This window comes from Erythrolamprus reginae, chromosome 1, assembly GCF_031021105.1.
Source record: "Erythrolamprus reginae isolate rEryReg1 chromosome 1, rEryReg1.hap1, whole genome shotgun sequence".
Taxonomy (NCBI): Eukaryota; Metazoa; Chordata; class Lepidosauria; order Squamata; family Dipsadidae; genus Erythrolamprus; species Erythrolamprus reginae.
In genome coordinates, this window is record NC_091950.1 from 23,052,981 (window position 1) to 23,069,228 (window position 16,248).

The 16,248-nt window shown below is 43.8% G+C and overlaps 1 protein-coding gene across 4 annotated transcripts in view; it reads right to left on the bottom strand.

The window, feature by feature from the left end:
• Positions 1-3,620: 3,620 nt before the first annotated feature.
• NFIC (nuclear factor I C) overlaps positions 3,621-16,248 on the bottom strand; it is a 246,219-nt gene continuing 233,591 nt past the window's right edge. For all 4 annotated transcript variants that reach the window (XM_070747089.1, XM_070747096.1, XM_070747080.1 and 1 more), the window contains one exon: positions 3,621-3,783. In XM_070747089.1, the coding sequence (XP_070603190.1) occupies positions 3,766-3,783 (18 nt within the window). In that variant the 3' untranslated portion in view covers positions 3,621-3,765. The remainder of the gene's footprint in view (positions 3,784-16,248) is intronic.

The following is a 16,248-nucleotide window of genomic DNA, read 5'->3' on the forward strand; positions in this document are numbered from 1 at the left end:
TCGACTACAATGTTGTACTGAAGATGGAAGATTCTGGAACAGAAGATCCATCCGAGAGCCACAGGAGTCATTGGTTTCTGCCAAAATCCAGGACAAATGCAGTAAAAAAGCAAGGGGGTGTGATAGTTTCTTTTCTGTTAAAAAAAAAAAATCAATTACATGTGTTCCTTCGGACATCGTTGGAAAGATCTGCACATCTTGAGCCTGTTGGGGATATAAGTGGGGGTGGGGGTGGATCTACTCCTCCCATCCCAGAGAAATAAAATAAAAATAAAAACCACTCAATTCCAGAAGTGGGTCTCCTTTGTACATGGCAACAAGTTCACTTTGAAAAGTTAGGAGAGAATTTATGCTTGTATGTTGGAGTATTTTATTCACGTACATGGAATAGGATATGCATTCCTCTCAGAAGTTCGGAGAAATGTATCAAGGTGCAAAGAACTGAAGATTAGTGTTGGTTGTCCAAATTTTTGTCGTCTTTCCATCCTGGAGAAGATTGAAATGTCTTCTTCATATGTCATAGAATACAGTACAAAGGTAATTACTAAGAAAAGATGTGAATACTCCCTCCTCAGGGAATCCTGGGACGTGTAGTATGAGGGTGAGGAGAATTCCCTTAAAAATCCCTCACAGGGCTATAATTCCTGTGAATTCCCTGGGAAAAGGAGCTTCCATTTAAGTCTGTTGGATAACCGCTCCATTAATGATATACACTAAGTCCCCATAGCTTTCTAAGTAGTAAAGGTTGGTCATTGTCTTAGGCCAGAGATGGGGGAACTATGGCCCTTTTATATTCTTGAGCTGGCTCAGGAATTCTGGGAATTGAAGTCCACAAGTCATAAAATGGCTGCCGTTTTCCAACCCTGTCGTAGGCCAACGTCTGTGGTTGAAGCATTTCATTTCAAGATACTGTTGTTCTTGTGGGTTTTCTGACAAACTATCCCTCGCAACTCATCGGGTCTCGTTCGGTCTTGACAGATGTTCTGCTTTTCAATTCAAATCCACTCCAGGATAGGTTCCTGGGATAGGTTCCTCCACCTCAAAGACGATTCCTCTGAAATCTTGACAGTTTGGCACGAGGAGAAAGAGGAGGAAGAAACGTGACGAATGCTTTTAGTATTGTGGTGGATGGCGCCAGCCCTTGGAGGAAGATTGTCCAGAAGCCGACATGGACTGACCAGTTCATCAGCTGTCCACCTGGCCCCTCACGAAGGAATTGGAGCCCAACTCTGGCACCCCAATCTTGGCTGAGGGACGGGGTGGGTGGGTTTCAAGGAAGTTGGATCCGTGGTCTCTAAAGCTTTGGTGTCTGCTAGGAAGAAAGGATGTGGGGGGAGGGAGGATGTGGTCTTGAAGTGAAGTTGGCCGAATGCCATTGCTCAGCCTGCCCATGACCCATAGTGGTGGTGGTGGTGGTGGGGAAGTCTCCATTACGAATGCCGCTTTCCATAACTCAGCGAAAGGACTGGAGCATTAAAATGTAGGCACTTGAACCAGTCCTAGATGGCTTCTGGGCTCCACCTTGGGGGCCTGCGTGTCTGGTGGGGGTAGGGGCAAGTAGAACGGAGGGGCAATGACGGAAGGGGCGATGACGGAAGGGGGGCGTCTCCCTCCTTTGCTCCTACCGAATCTATTGTTATGGTTGCTTTCTTCCTCATATCCCAAAAGGTTTCTGTGTAAGGCCCCACTTTTGCACCGTCCCGTCGCAGTGGATCGGATAGTCACCTTATAATCCTCTCCACCCAAATTACAGCTACGCTCTAGGATTTACCTCCCTTATCCACCCACCACCCCTCCCGTTACTTTCCCCTCCCCTCTCTCCCGCCTCTTCAAAAGTGCATTTCCTACATTTAAAAAAAGAAAGAAAATGTGCAATCTGTATTTAGCAGTCATCAAAATCATCTCAAAAGCTGGTCTACAAGGGCATGCATAGCTCTTTGTACACAAGGTTGGAAGCTCAGGAGGGGGGAGGGGGAGAGGAAGAGAAGGCCCACTGACCCGCCGATCACTGCCGATCCCCCCTCCACACTCAACGTCTTCCTGCCCCCCCCCCAAGTCAGAGATTCAACGAGTCCCGCAGGTCCCTGCTGGCGTTCATCGGACCGGCTAGCCCGCCTTTTGAAAGACAGGATGTTAAAACTGGGCGGAAGCACACCTTGAAGGGAACCTGCGGGCTGTGGGTGCCATGTCCCCTACCCCCCCCCCCACCTCCGAGAGCAATTCCTTCCCCATAAGAGAACAGGCTGACAATAGTCCATACAGGCCGAGAAGAAGGAGCCCATCTCTCTCAGCCTTGGTCCAACTTTAAGGCAAGGGGTTTGACAGACCTACAGTCATGGCAGAGTTGCAGCAAGGGGAGAACGGGGTGCTGTCGAAACACAGTGAAATTGCAAATTCTTTCCTGACCCCCCCACCCTCGAACAAATGCCCACCCCCCAACCCCTTTCACACATCCCCCCCCAGAGTTCATTCCAGCCCAACCCAACGACACCGTGCGTGGTTTCAACATTCACAGCCGAGTTCCAATGTCTTCCCGCCCTCCCAGACCAAAAAAAATAAAAAATAAAAATTAAAACCCGCCACCATTCCAAACCATCTGGTTCGGGATTGCACTAAAGTCATCGACAGTTAAATTTAAGTGGCTTGGCATCTGCTCCCTTCTCCCACAATCCACAGACTCGCTCGTCGTCAAACCCACCCGCCTCCGTCCCCTGCCTGCCCCTTTCCCCGCACACCATTGGCACTCAAATCCATTCACAAAAAAAAAAGAGGGGGAGGGGATGCCTTTTGACACTAAAGCGCAAAGCATTCTGGGAGAGGAGTGCAGAAAACAAGCCACCTTGTTGTCCCCTTTTCTTCTCCACCCAAAGCAGTCCTGGCTCACACCACGTCAGTAAGTGAGGGAGACCAGCGAGCCCCCCGACTTGAAAGCAACACATAGATTTCCAGGGTAGGGGAGGTAGGGGATGGGGTAGGAGGACAATTTTGATACACTGAAAAAAAGGTGCCCAGCATTTTTAATCTCCCTCCCTTCTTTCTCTCTCGAGGGGGGGAAATTAGCTCACGTTGCATCTTGACCTTGGCCCGACTTCAGCGGCTTGACCCGTCTAGATGGCTTGTAGTGCAGTCCCTTGGTCGCGCTGACCCCCCCCCCCATTTCCCAAAGGAGGGGAAGCAGGGAGAAGTTGTTGAGCGTAGAATAAAAAAAGAATAATAAACGAGGAGGGAGGGAGGGTTTTGCAGCAGGCCAGATATTAAATCCCCCACCCACCCACCCACCCACCCTCTTACTCAACAAGAGATGGAGAAAATAAATCAGAAACTTTTGCATATACATCCCTTTCGTGTAGGAGACAGACGGGATTTCCAGCTGGCTCGTGGACCGGCAGGGACGATGGGGGAAAACCAGGCCCCTCGGAAAGGCGTGTGTAGTGCTTCTGGCCCAAAAAAACGCCTCCCCTGGGAGAGCCGCCTGCTTGGATTTTGCTCGTTTCGGGAAAGTCGCCGTCGGGATAGCTGGAAAGCAGTTCTTTTATCTCTTTAAAAAGAAGTTTGAGCTTTTCCCCCTTCCTCCCGTCCTTCTGTGATGTCTCTTCGTGATGTTGACGTTCATTCCGTTCTTTCTTTCTTTCTCTCTCTCTCTCTCCATGCTGCCCCCAAGGTTTGGGCCAGGGGTGGGAGGGCTGCACTGTTCTCCTCAAAGGAAGCCCAAAGCCCGGGGGGAGGAAAGGAAGATGATGATGGTGATGCAGATGGAAGCTGCAACTAGCCTAGGTACCAGGACTGGAAGAAGATGGAAAACAGATTATTAAGGTGGCAACAGGGACGTAAATCTCCGAAGTTTCCTCACCCGCCCGTTTACCTAAGCATCTATTCACGGCGACATCTAAGTGGAATGTGCATTTTGACAACCAACTTCAACATTTTTTTTTTCTTTATACAGTGCTATCTCTTCCTAAGAACGCCTCTACTTATGAACTTTTCTAGATAAGAACCGGGTGTTCAAGATTTTTTTGCCTCTTCTCAAAAACCATTTTCCACTTACAAACCTGAGCCTCCGAAACTGTAACCGGAAAAGGCAGGGAGAAGCCTCCGTGGGGCCCCTCTAGGAATCTTCTGGGAGGAAACAGGGCTGGAAAAGGCAGGGAGAAGCCTCTGAGGGGCCTCTTTAAAAATCTCCTGAGAGGAAACAGGGCCTCCACCCTCCCTGTGGTTTCCCCAATCGCACACATTATTTGCTTTTACATTGATTCCTATGGGAAAAATTGCTACTTCTTACAAACTTTTCTACTTAAGAACCTTGTTATGGAACAAATTAAGTTCATAAGTAGAGGTACCACTGTAGTTGATAAGTCTTTTTTTTTTGTAAGGGTTTTGGAGAATGTTTAAGATGGAGGAGTAGGCATGATGGCATACCTGAATTTGCAGGAGGATAATGTTTATCTTAATAAGATTAAAGCGAAATTAATGTTAAATTCAAGTAGAAGAAAATTAGATATCTTCCAGATGACAAAAGCAGAGGTCAAAGTTGGGAGGATCGATGAATACCAGAAGTAATTAATTTGGAACTAATTATTTTTGGGGGCAATTATATTTGCTTTAATATTTCAGTACTGTTTTTATTGTACTAAATATTAAAATATTACAATAAATATTTACAATAAATACATTTTATTGTAATATTTATTGTAATAGAATAGAATAGAATAGAATAGAATTGGCCAAGTGTGATTGGACACACAAGGAATTTGTCTTGGTGCAGATGCTCTCAGCGTACATAAAAGAAAAAGATACTTTTGTCAGGAATCATGTGGTACAACACTTAATGATTATCATAGGGGTCAAATAAGCAAAGAAGAAACAATCAATATTAATAAAAATCTTAGGATACAAGCAACAAGTTAATATTTCACAATATTACAGTACAGTGAACCCTCGAGTTTCGCGTCCTCAAGTATCGCGAAAGGGCTATTTCGCGAGTTTTCAACCCGGAAGTAAACTCCACCATCTGCGCATGCGTGCCCTTCCACGCATGCGTAGATGGTGGAGTTTCCCCGCCGGGCAGAGGCTTCCCTGGGTCTTCCCCCTTCCCCCAGAGGCTTCCCTGGGTGCCCGCTCACTTGGGGACATCCCAGCTCCGCTCCCCAGCTGGGAAGCGGATCTAGGGAGTCCCCACCGCGCGCGCGTTGCTGGGGAAAGCGCGCGCGCTTGGGGACATCCCAGCTCCGCTCCCCAGCTGGGAAGCGGATCTAGGGAGTCCCCACCGCGCGCGCGTTGCTGGGGAAAGCGCGCGCGCTTGGGGACATCCCAGCTCCGCTCCCCAGCTGGGAAGCGGATCTAGGGAGTCCCCACCGCGCGCGCGTTGCTGGGGAAAGCGCGCGCGCTTGGGGACATCCCAGCTCCGCTCCCCAGCTGGGAAGCGGAGCTAGGGAGTCCCCAAGCGCGCGCGCACCCCAGGCGCGAGCAACGGGGTGGGCGGGCGAAGGGCGGGCGGCAGTGGAAGCAAAAACACCATCTGCGCACGCGCAGATGGTGTTTTTACTTCCGCACCGCTACTTCGCTAAAAATCGGAACCCTCGCGATGATCGAGGGTTCACTGTATATGAATATATTGTAATACAGTAATACCTCATCTTACGAACTTAATTGGTTCCCGGAGGAGGTTCGTAAGGCGAAAAGTTCGTAAGGCGAAACATTGTTTCCCATAGGAAACAATATAAAATGAATTAATGCGTGAAAGAAAAAAAAACGTTAAAAAACACCGCCGCCCAGCTGTCACCTTTTGAAACAGCCAGGGGGCTTCTCCGTGTCCTCCCGAACCCGAACCCAAAACCTGAACTTTTGCCAAACTTCCAGGTTCAGCGTTCAGGAGGCCGCCGAGAAGCCTTTTGAAACAGCCGGGGGGCTTCATGGCGTTCTCCTGAACGCCGCACCCAGAAGTTCGGCAAAAGTTCAGGGTCGGCGTTCGGGTTCAGGAGGACACTGAGAAGCCCCGCCGCCCGGCTGTCAGTTTTTCAAAAGAACCACGGAGCTGTCGGCAGGCTCAAACGGAGGTGGGGAATCCCAATAGGGAATTCCATGGGCGGAGCTTTGACGTCACGAAGACGTTCTTCCTGGCCGGCCGAAACGTGGACTCAAACAAGAACACAAACAAAACACAGAACATAAAAAAGGAGCCAAAACCACTCCGTTCTTTTCAGAAGTCACAGAGGTTCTTACAGATCATATTAAAAGAGAGAAAAAGGTAGCTAAAAGGAAAACTGTCAACTCTATATAATACTAAACTACTATTTACAGAATTTGCATGATTTTATACCAACTATTGTAAAAATATACTATTACCTAGATATTCTTTTGTTCAACCAATCATAAAGCTTATACCATATTTTATTATACAGTGTTCCCTCGACTTTCGCGGGGGATGCGTTCCGAGACCTCCCGCAAAAGTCAAAATTCCGCGAAGTAGAGATGCAGAAGTAAATACACTATTTTTGGCTATGAACAGTATCACAAACCTTCCCTTAACACTTTAAACCCCTAAATTACCATTTCCCATTCCCTTAGCAACCATTTAGATTATTACTCACCATGTTTATTTATTAAAGTTTATTAAAAAAATATTTATTAAAGGAGGATGAAAGTTTGGCGATGACATATGACGTCATCGGGCGGGAAAAACTGTGGTATAGGAAAAAAACCCGCAAAGTATTTTTTAATTAATATTTTTGAAAAACCGTGGTATAGACTTTTCGCAAAGTTCGAACCTGCGAAAATCGAGAGGACATTGTATTCCGATTCTTCTTGTCCTTTTAGCATACATTTTAAAAGTTGTTGAGGTTGGTAAACACTGATCTGGGTAGTGGCTCATGGGCATATTTCCAGAAATGATTAGTGGACCATTTTGTAACTAAGGCAAGGAGATTGTGTGGATTTGCCCACTGCTCCAAATGCAGCAACCCTTGCAGAGGAAAAAAACCCCTGCATTCCCAATAAAGTTTAGGTTGTTCCTCAGGCCTGGGATTTTCCCGTATGTAATTTGTAGAGAACAGGTGCTGGGACAGTATGGTCACTATACCAGAGAGGTCTTGTGAAGTATGATGGAGTCCAAAATTAAGGTTAAAATAAACAGAACTGTTTCCAACTGCTTTTTTTTGGTTGTTGTTACTGCTTTTTTAAAATGAATCTGCCAAGTCTAGTTATAAATCAAAGTGAAGGAAATTTGGCCGCTGGATGGATGAAAAAGGAAAAATAAACAATCTATTCCAGGATAAGAGCCAGATAGCAACCTTTGGAGAGTCCACAAAGAGGACACAAATATAACTTCACTCCACCTCCTTCTGGGAATTTAGAAAGAGAGAGAGAGACTGCTCTGAGAATTACAGAATTTATATACTCATTCGAAGTACCAAGTACAGTCTGGACAAAGTTCAAACTTTGATGATTCCAGCTAGCCATGTTTTTTCGCAACGGATCTCCAGGTTGTCTCGTTTTTCCCAACAGCCAGCCAATAGAATTTGGATGCAAACTACCCTCTCACGGTGAGGATCTAAGACATTCATTCATTAAGTGACTTTGCTTCCAAGAATCTGTCTGGTCCAAAGCCAGCGGAGTCTTCTGACCAACTTCCCATTTAGCTACAGTGAGTCCTAGCGTCTAAATTGGATAGCTAAAGAACAATAGTAGGTCAGGACCCCAGGTCAAGATTTTGTCAATGGAAGACTTTTCTTACAATTATCTGGCGTCAGATAATTCATAACTCTCAAAGACAGGATTCATTTCATTAAAAAAAACAAAAAAAAGCAAAGCCAGGCTTCTCAGGAACTAGCAGCTGAGGAGTGAATCACCAGTCGGGATTTTGCGAAGCAATAAACGAGTACGGTGATATTTCAAAGCTTGAATTTTTAACACTGAATGAAATGGAGGGCAGGGCCCTGGACAAATTTGCCATCTGTTCTGGGGATTTTTTAAAATCTGGCTGCCAGTTCCAAAGACTCCTCTGTTTACTACCTCCTGAGCAGAAATATGAGCAAAACTCTTCTCTGTTGGTATTGTAAGCAGCAAAAAAAAGGGTTCAGTCTCAATTTCCCGTCAAATACCGTATTTTTCAGAATATAACATTATTATTATTATTATTATTATTATTATTATTATTATTATTATTATTATTATTATTATTATTAATTAGATTTGTATGCCGCCCCTCTCCGCAGACTCAGGGTGGCTAACAACAATGGTAAAACAACATGAACAATCCAATTAATAAAAAAAACTAAAAAACCCTTATTATAAAAAACCAAACATACATACAAACATACCATGCATAACTTGTAATAGCCTAGGGGGAAAGGATAACTTAACTCCCCCATGCCTGGCGACAAAGGTGGGTCTTAAGTAATTTGCAAAAGACAAGGAGGGTGGGGGCCGTTCTATTCTCTGGGGGGAGTTGGTTCCAGAGGGCCGGGGCCGCCACAGAGAAGGCTCTTCCCCTGGGGCCCGCCAAACGACATTGTTTGGTCGACGGGACCCGGAGAAGGCCAACTCTGTGGGACCTTATCGGCCGCTGGGATTTGTGCGGTAGAAGGCGGTTCCGGATGTATTCTGGCCCAATGCCATGTAGGGCTTTAAAGGTCATTACCAACACATGTACCTGCCATGCCGCCCCCCCAGAGGATGAAAATATCAGTGTGTCTTATACATCAAATACAGTCATTTTTGGCCTCCCAAAATCCAATTTTTATGAAAAGTGGTCTGTTTTTCGTAAAAACAGGGTGCACAGAGGATTTGGAAGGCCTGCAGAGTGCTCCTGGGGGCTGGAGGGTGAACAATGGGCCATCTTCTGCCTTCCCCCAGTTCCCAGAAGCACTCTGCGGGCCTCCCAAACCCTTTGCGCATCCCGTTTTTTTGCAAAAACAGGTGAAAAACGGGCCCATTTTTGCAAAAAACGGGGTGCACAGAGGGCTTGGGAATCCTGCAGATTGCTTCTGGGGGCTGGAGGAAGGTGAAAAACAGGTGAAAAATAGGCATTTTTTTTGCAAAAACGGGGGTGTCTTTGCCTTCCTTCAACCTCCAAAAGCACTCTGCAAACAGTGAAGGGGCCGCTCTTCTTTGGCGCTACCGACGCACCCTCTGTGGTGTGTATCCAGATTTGGCTTCTGTACATGCACAGCAAGAGAAATCCTGTGTGAGGACGTGCGCACGAGCGAGATTTTGGTGATTTTCACCAATATTTTTGCTTTCGTGCATATGCCGAAGCAAAAAATCATCGAAAATCACCAAAATCTCACCCACAGCCATGGGGCCGCGCAACTGCGCATGCATCCTAGAATTTCCTAACAGGATGGAGCACCTGACCATACCGTCTGCTGCCCATCACTGTCTGCAAGCCTTCCAAACATAGAAGATTGACGGCAGAAAAAGACTTCATGGTCCATCTAGTCTGCCCTTATACTATTTCCTGTATTTTATCTTACAATGGATATATGTTTATCCCAGGCATGTTTAAATTCAGTTACTGTGGATTTACCAACCACGTGTGCCCATTTTTGCAAAAAACGGGGCATCAACATGGTTTGGGAAGCCTGCAGAGTGCTCCTGAAGGCTGGGAAGGAGAAACATTTTTTTTCCTTTGAAATATTGGTGCGACTTACACAGTGTTTCCCAACCTTGGCAACTTGAAGATATTTGGACTTCAACTCCCAGAATTCCCCAGCCAGCGGATGCTGGCTGGGGAATTCTGGGAGTTGAAGTCCAAATATCTTCAAGATGCCAAGGTTGGGAAACACTGGTCTTATAAACCGGTGCATCTTATAGTCTGAAAAATACGGTACCTCTGCTTGGTAAACAACAAAAAAAGATGAATGCCTTGCAACTTCCCCTTGGCCTTCCAGCTCAGTGCTGCCAAAGCTCTAATTTGCTCCTCGGTTTTGCTGAGTGGGGCTTTATAATTTGTGGGATGACTTTGGAAGCAGGAAACGAGAGAGGAGAGAGGTCAACAGATCTGTGACCGCACAAAGAAGGAAACTGCCCACAAAAACCACACGAAGGGTGTGCCGGTGAAGCAGAGTGGCTTTAGGGCGGCTGAAGAGATCCAACAATAGAGGAGGGATGTTTGGAGAATGTGTGAGGAAGAGAAAGAAGAAACGAGGAAGGTTTGATGGCTCTGAGTCCTCTCTGAAATCAGTGATCATCTACAAGCTGTCTTGCCAAAGGTGTTTTTTTTTAAACCCTGAATAACAGAATTGGAAGAGACCTTGGAGGTCTTCTAGTCCAACCCTCTGTTCAGGCAGAAAACCCTATACCACTTTGGACAAAGGGTGGTCCAACTTTCTCCTTAATTCTAGGTTGGGTCTCCCCTTGATTAGCAAGATTCATTGCTTCTTGTTCTACCCTCAGGTGCTTTGGAGAATAGAAACACAGAAACATAGAAGACTGACAGCAGAAAGGGGAAGTGTTTTCCAAATCCTATAGGTAGCTTTCGACTTAACGACCATAATTGAGCCCAAAATTTCTGCTTTTAAGTGAGTTTTGCCCCGTTTTACGATCTTCCGTGCTGTACATCTGAAATGAATCACTACAGGTGTTACATTAGTAGCACAGCTGTTAAGTGCCTTGGATTTGCCATTGACTTTGCTTGTCAGAAGGTCGCAAAAAGTGATCACTTGACAGAGCAACTGTCATAATGTTTCTGTATAGAAACATAGAAAATTGACAGCAGAAAAAGACCTCAGGGTCCATCTAGTCTGCCCTTATATTATTTCCTGTATTTTATCTTAGGATGGATATATGTTTATCCCAGGCATGTTTAAATTCAGTTACTGTGGATTTACCAACCACGTCTGCTGGAAGTTTGTTCCAAGCATCTACTACTCTTTCAGTAAAATAATATTTTCTCATATTGCTTTTGATCTTTCCCCCAACTAACTTCAGATTGCGTCCCCTTGTTCTTGTGTTCACTTTCCTATTAAAAACACTTCCCTCCTGAACCTTATTTAACCCTTTAACATATTTAAATGTTTCGATCATGTCCCCCCTTTTCCTTCTGTCCTCCAGACTATACAGATTGAGTTCATGAAGTCTTTCCTGATACGTTTTGTGCTTAAGACCTTCCACCATTCTTGTAGCCAGTCTTTGGACCCGTTCAATTTTGTCAATATCTTTTTGTAGGTGAGGTCTCCAGAACTGAACACAGTATTCCAAATGTGGTCTCACCAGTGCTCTATATAGCGGGATCACAATCTCCCTCTTCCTGCTTGTTATACCTCTAGCTATGCAGCCAAGCATCCTACCGCCTGACCACACTGCTCACCCATTTTGAGACTGTCAGAAATCACTAACCCTAAATCCTTCACTTCTGAAGTTTTTGCTAACACAGAACTGCCAATAAAATGCTCAGATTGAGGATTCCTTTTCCCCAAGTGTATTATTTTGCATTTGGAAACATTAAACTGCAGTTTCCATTGCTTTGACCATTTATCTAGTAAAGCTAAATCATTTACCATATTACAGACGCCTCCAGGAATATCAACCCTATTGCACACTTTAGAGTCATCGGCAAATAGGCAAACCTTCCCTACCAAACCTTACCCTATGTCACTCACAAACATATTAAAAAGAATAGGACCCAGAACAGACCCTTGTGGCACACTGCTTGTAACCTGTCTCTGCTCAGAATACTCCCCATTAATAACAACTCTCTGATGTCTACGCTAGCCTGACTCCCACTTCTTTGTGCCAACCCCTAAGATATTGCAACACTGCTATCATGTCTCCCCTGGTCCTTCTTTTCACTAAGCTAAACATACCAAATTCCTACAGCTTTTCTTCATATTCAGTGGACATTGGATACCAATATTTAAAGTCCTGAAATTAAAGTAGTCATCTAAAAACCAACTTTTAATATAGAATTTGGTCCAGCACTTGTTTCAATAGATTTCAGTTCAGCAGATAGCCAAATTGTTTGAAACTGAGTGGTGCCCACAGGAAATTTGATTTTTCTAAGGGAAACCATAATTATATATTAACAGATTCTGGGAGCTGTTGAATTTGTCTGAAATTACAAATAACAATTCATAACAATGAATTTGAGTCAAGCACCTCTTCCTGGATTTGCTCATCAAATAAATAGCCTAAGACTCCAGATAAAAAAGCATGCAGGATCCAATCTGGGTCAGTCACTAGGTCAGAGGTTTTGTCTTCTGAGTTTTTGGACATTATGATAAACAAAGGCATACATTCAATTTTGTAGCTAAGTTTGTTGGACGAGTAGGCACAAAAACAGCCAGGAAAGTGATTGAAGCCTATGAAGCAGGGCCCTCCTCAATGAACAAGAGTGCAGATGTACCCCCATCTTATCAAGTACTTAGGAGGTATTGGGGGGTGGGGTAAGGTTGGCAGCACAAGGAAACAACAGCCAATGACTTAATATCCAGCCACCAACATCCCAATCTACATCTTAAAATCTGTACCTATATAACGGTCTGGTTTGGTTCTGCAACCCAACAAGACAGACACAGACTTCAGAGGACAATCAGAACTGCAGAAAAAACAATTGCTGCCAACCTGCCTTCCACTGAGGACCTGTATACTGCATGAGTCAAAAAGAGGACCGTGAAAATATTTACTGACCCCTTGCATCCTGGACATAAACTGCTTTAACCCCTACCCTCCAAACTATGCTATAGAACACTGCACACCAAGACAACTATGTCAGGAGAGAGTTTTGCGCATGCGGAAGTCAACCCCACCAACTAGCCACAGTTCACCAATATGAAATTAGCTTATTTCTGACAAACCAGACACAGGAACAGTTTTTTTCCTGAACGCCATCACTCTAGTAAACAAATATTTCCCTCAACACTGTCAAACTATTTACTAAGTCTGCACTACTATTAATCTTCTCATCATTCCCATCAGCCATCTCCTCTCACTAATGACTGTATGAGTGTAACTTTGTTGCTTGTATCCTTACAATTTATACTGACTGGTTCCCAATATGATCTGATTTCTTATTTGTCCCCTATGACAATCTTTAAGTGTTGTGTCTCGTCATTCTTGACAAATGTTATCTTTTCTTTTATGTACAGTGGTACCTCTACTTAAGAACGTCTCTACTTAAGGACTTTTCTAGATAAGAACCGGGTGTTCAAGATTTTTTTGCCTCTTTTTAAGAACCATTTTCTACTTAAGAACCCGAGCCCGGAAAAATTTCCCAGGAAATTTGAGAGCAGCACAAAGGCCCAGCCAGTTCCCTACCATTTACCCTGGGTTTCTCTCTCTGGCGCAGTGTAGGGAGGCAGCCTCGCGCCGGGTGTATGGGAGGCACATGCTCAGAGTCCCTCTCTTTTTTTTTGTTTAAGCTTTAAAGGTTTGGATTTTTTTCATTCCTCTCACCTCACCTTCTTCCTTCGGCAGTGACTATCCTCCTCCTCTTCTTCCTCCCACCCAAATTCCAAGCTTTTATTTCTTTCCTAATGGGTTTGTATGCGTTATTTGCTTTTACATTGATTCAAATGGGAAAAATTGCTTCTACTTACAAACTTTTCTACTTAAGAACCTGGTCACAGGACAAATTAAGTTCTTAAGTAGAGGTACCACTGTATATTGAGAGTATGTGCACCAAGATAAATTCTTTGTATGTCCAATCACACTTGGCCAATAAATTTCTGTCCTATTCTATTCTGTTCTACAAACACTCACCTTCATTCATGAAAAAACTATGCGTTCTTGGCCTGGCAGAGTAGCAGGATGACTTAAGTGCTCCAGGAGAGACGTTGGCTAATGTGACACGGCCAAGGACATTAAACACACACCTAGCAAACCCCGAGGCTCCAAGAGAGACAAAGTAGCATTGTGGATAGTTTTCTACAAGATCTTGGCACGCCTGCGTGCTATTTTTGTATTTTCTCAAGGTAGCGTGGCCAGGGACAGGATCTCAAGGAAAGGTAACTAGTTCAGCTTTAAAAAGGCTTTAATTAGAATTGGAAACCAGACAGGAAATGAATGTTGGCTACTCTTCATGTTTGGCTATCAGCATCTAGAGTTAGAAGCTTCAATTCAATTCAATTTATTAGATTTGTATGCCGCCCTGAGTCTTCGGAAAGGGACGGCATACAAATCTAATAAATTGAATTGAATTGAATTGAATTCCGTACAGATTGTAATTTCAAAATTCTATGAATTAATTATTTGCTGGTGGGGTTTTTTTTTTTGCATACTTATTTCCAGCAGGGGGCAGTACAAGCTTCTTCTTGTGTTTCTCTCATTTGGCTATACAGTAAATGTAGTCTCTGGGGTTTAAGTCACTAAAATACTGCTTGCACATACCATGAAGAAGCATTTTTTTTAAAAAAGTGCTGAACTATTGTTCTGGGCACATACTATATAATTCTAACAACCCATGGCTTTGTTTTCTTTTTTTCTTTTTAAAATAATTAATCGAAAAAGATGTTGAGACTCTAGCAAGAGTGCAGAGAAGAGCGACAAAGATGATTAGGGGACTGGAGGCTCAAACATATGAAGAACAGTTGGAGGAACTGGGCATGGCTAGTTTAATGAAAAGAAGGACCAGGGGAGACATGATAGCACTGTTCCAGTATCTCAGGGGTTGCCACAAAGAAGAGGGAGTCAAGCTATTCTACAAAGCACTTGGAGGTAGGGCAAAAAGCAATGGGTGGAAACTAAACAAGGAGAGAAGCAACTTAGAACTAAGGAAAAAATTCCTAACAGTTAGAACATTTAATCAGTGGAACAGCTTGCCTCCAGAACTTGTGGAAGTTTTCAAGAAGATGTTGGATAACCATTTACCTGAAGTAGTGTAGGGTTTCCTGCCTAAGCAGAGAGATGGACTAGAAGACCTCCAAGGTCCCTTCCAACTCTGTTATTCTATTCTATTTTATTCTATTCTTCTATTCTATGTTATTCTATTCTTATTCTATTCTAAGATTTATATTAGAAGAAATTCTTCAAACACCCTCAAATATTTCTAGCCCTTCCCTAGGCATTCCAAAACCAAAATTCTGTAAAATAACACAAATCATTTCATTGTTTCCTAAGAATCTTATTTTAAATTTGAAATAATGAAGACTCTAGCCCTGAAATGTATGGAATATGTCTGTTTTTATATATGCATTGTTCTCTATATGCCACTCAAGGTCACTTCTTGTGAGATGGGCAGCTACATAAATCTGATTAATGCTTAAATATAGAATCACAAGCACCCCGAGAGACAATTCCCCCCCCCAATCATATGTTCTACTCATCTTTAGGATTATCGGAACCAGAAACAGTTCTACACTGCCATAAATGAGGAAAAGAGACATAGCCATAGTACTTTTTGGATAAAACACAGGATTAAAATAGATTAGTATTCATAATGTTTCTTTCTGTCTCTTTCCCCCAACATTAGTTCTTGCGTGAAGAGGACTGACTCCAGATTGACCAAGTATGCATCAGGATTGATTAAAAGGAGTTGAATCCACATCTCGTTCACTCATCACTAGAACTACAAGACCTGCCAACAAAAATAATTGATATTGGCAATAGAAGATTGACTCCCCTTTTGTAAAAATTGATTAGCTGGACAGCTAATTATTTTTTATAGTTTTTTTTAACCCTTTCTTATTTTTTATAAATATCTATCTATCTATCATCTATCTATCTATCTATCTATCTATCTATCTATCTATCTATCTATCTATCTATCTATCTATCTATCTATCTATCTATTAAATTTGTATGCCGCCCCTCTAGGAAGATGAGCATATATAATATAATATAATACCCCTTCCTCCTACTATTTTCCCACAATAATAACCCTGTGAGGTTTGTTGGTCTGAAAGAGAGGGATTGTACCAAGGTCACCCATCCTGCTTTTGTGCCTAAGATGGAGCTAGAACTCATTCTCCTAGTAATTGGCCCAAAGTCACCCAGCCTGCTTTCGTGCCTAAGCTGGTACTAAAACTCACAGTCTCCTAGTAATTGGCCCAAAGTCACCCAGCCTGTTTTCATGCCCAAAATGGGGCTAGAACTCACAATCTCCGGGTGATTAGCCCAAGGTCACCCAGCCTGCTTTTGTGCTTAAGCTGGTGCTAGAACTCACAGTCTCCTAGTAATTGGCCCAAGGTCACCCAGCCTGTTTTCATGCCCAAAATGGGGCTAGAACTCACAATCTCTGGGTTATTAGCCCAAGGTCACCCAGCCTGCTTTCGTGCTTAAGCTGCTGCTAGAACTCACAGTCTCCTAGTAATTGGC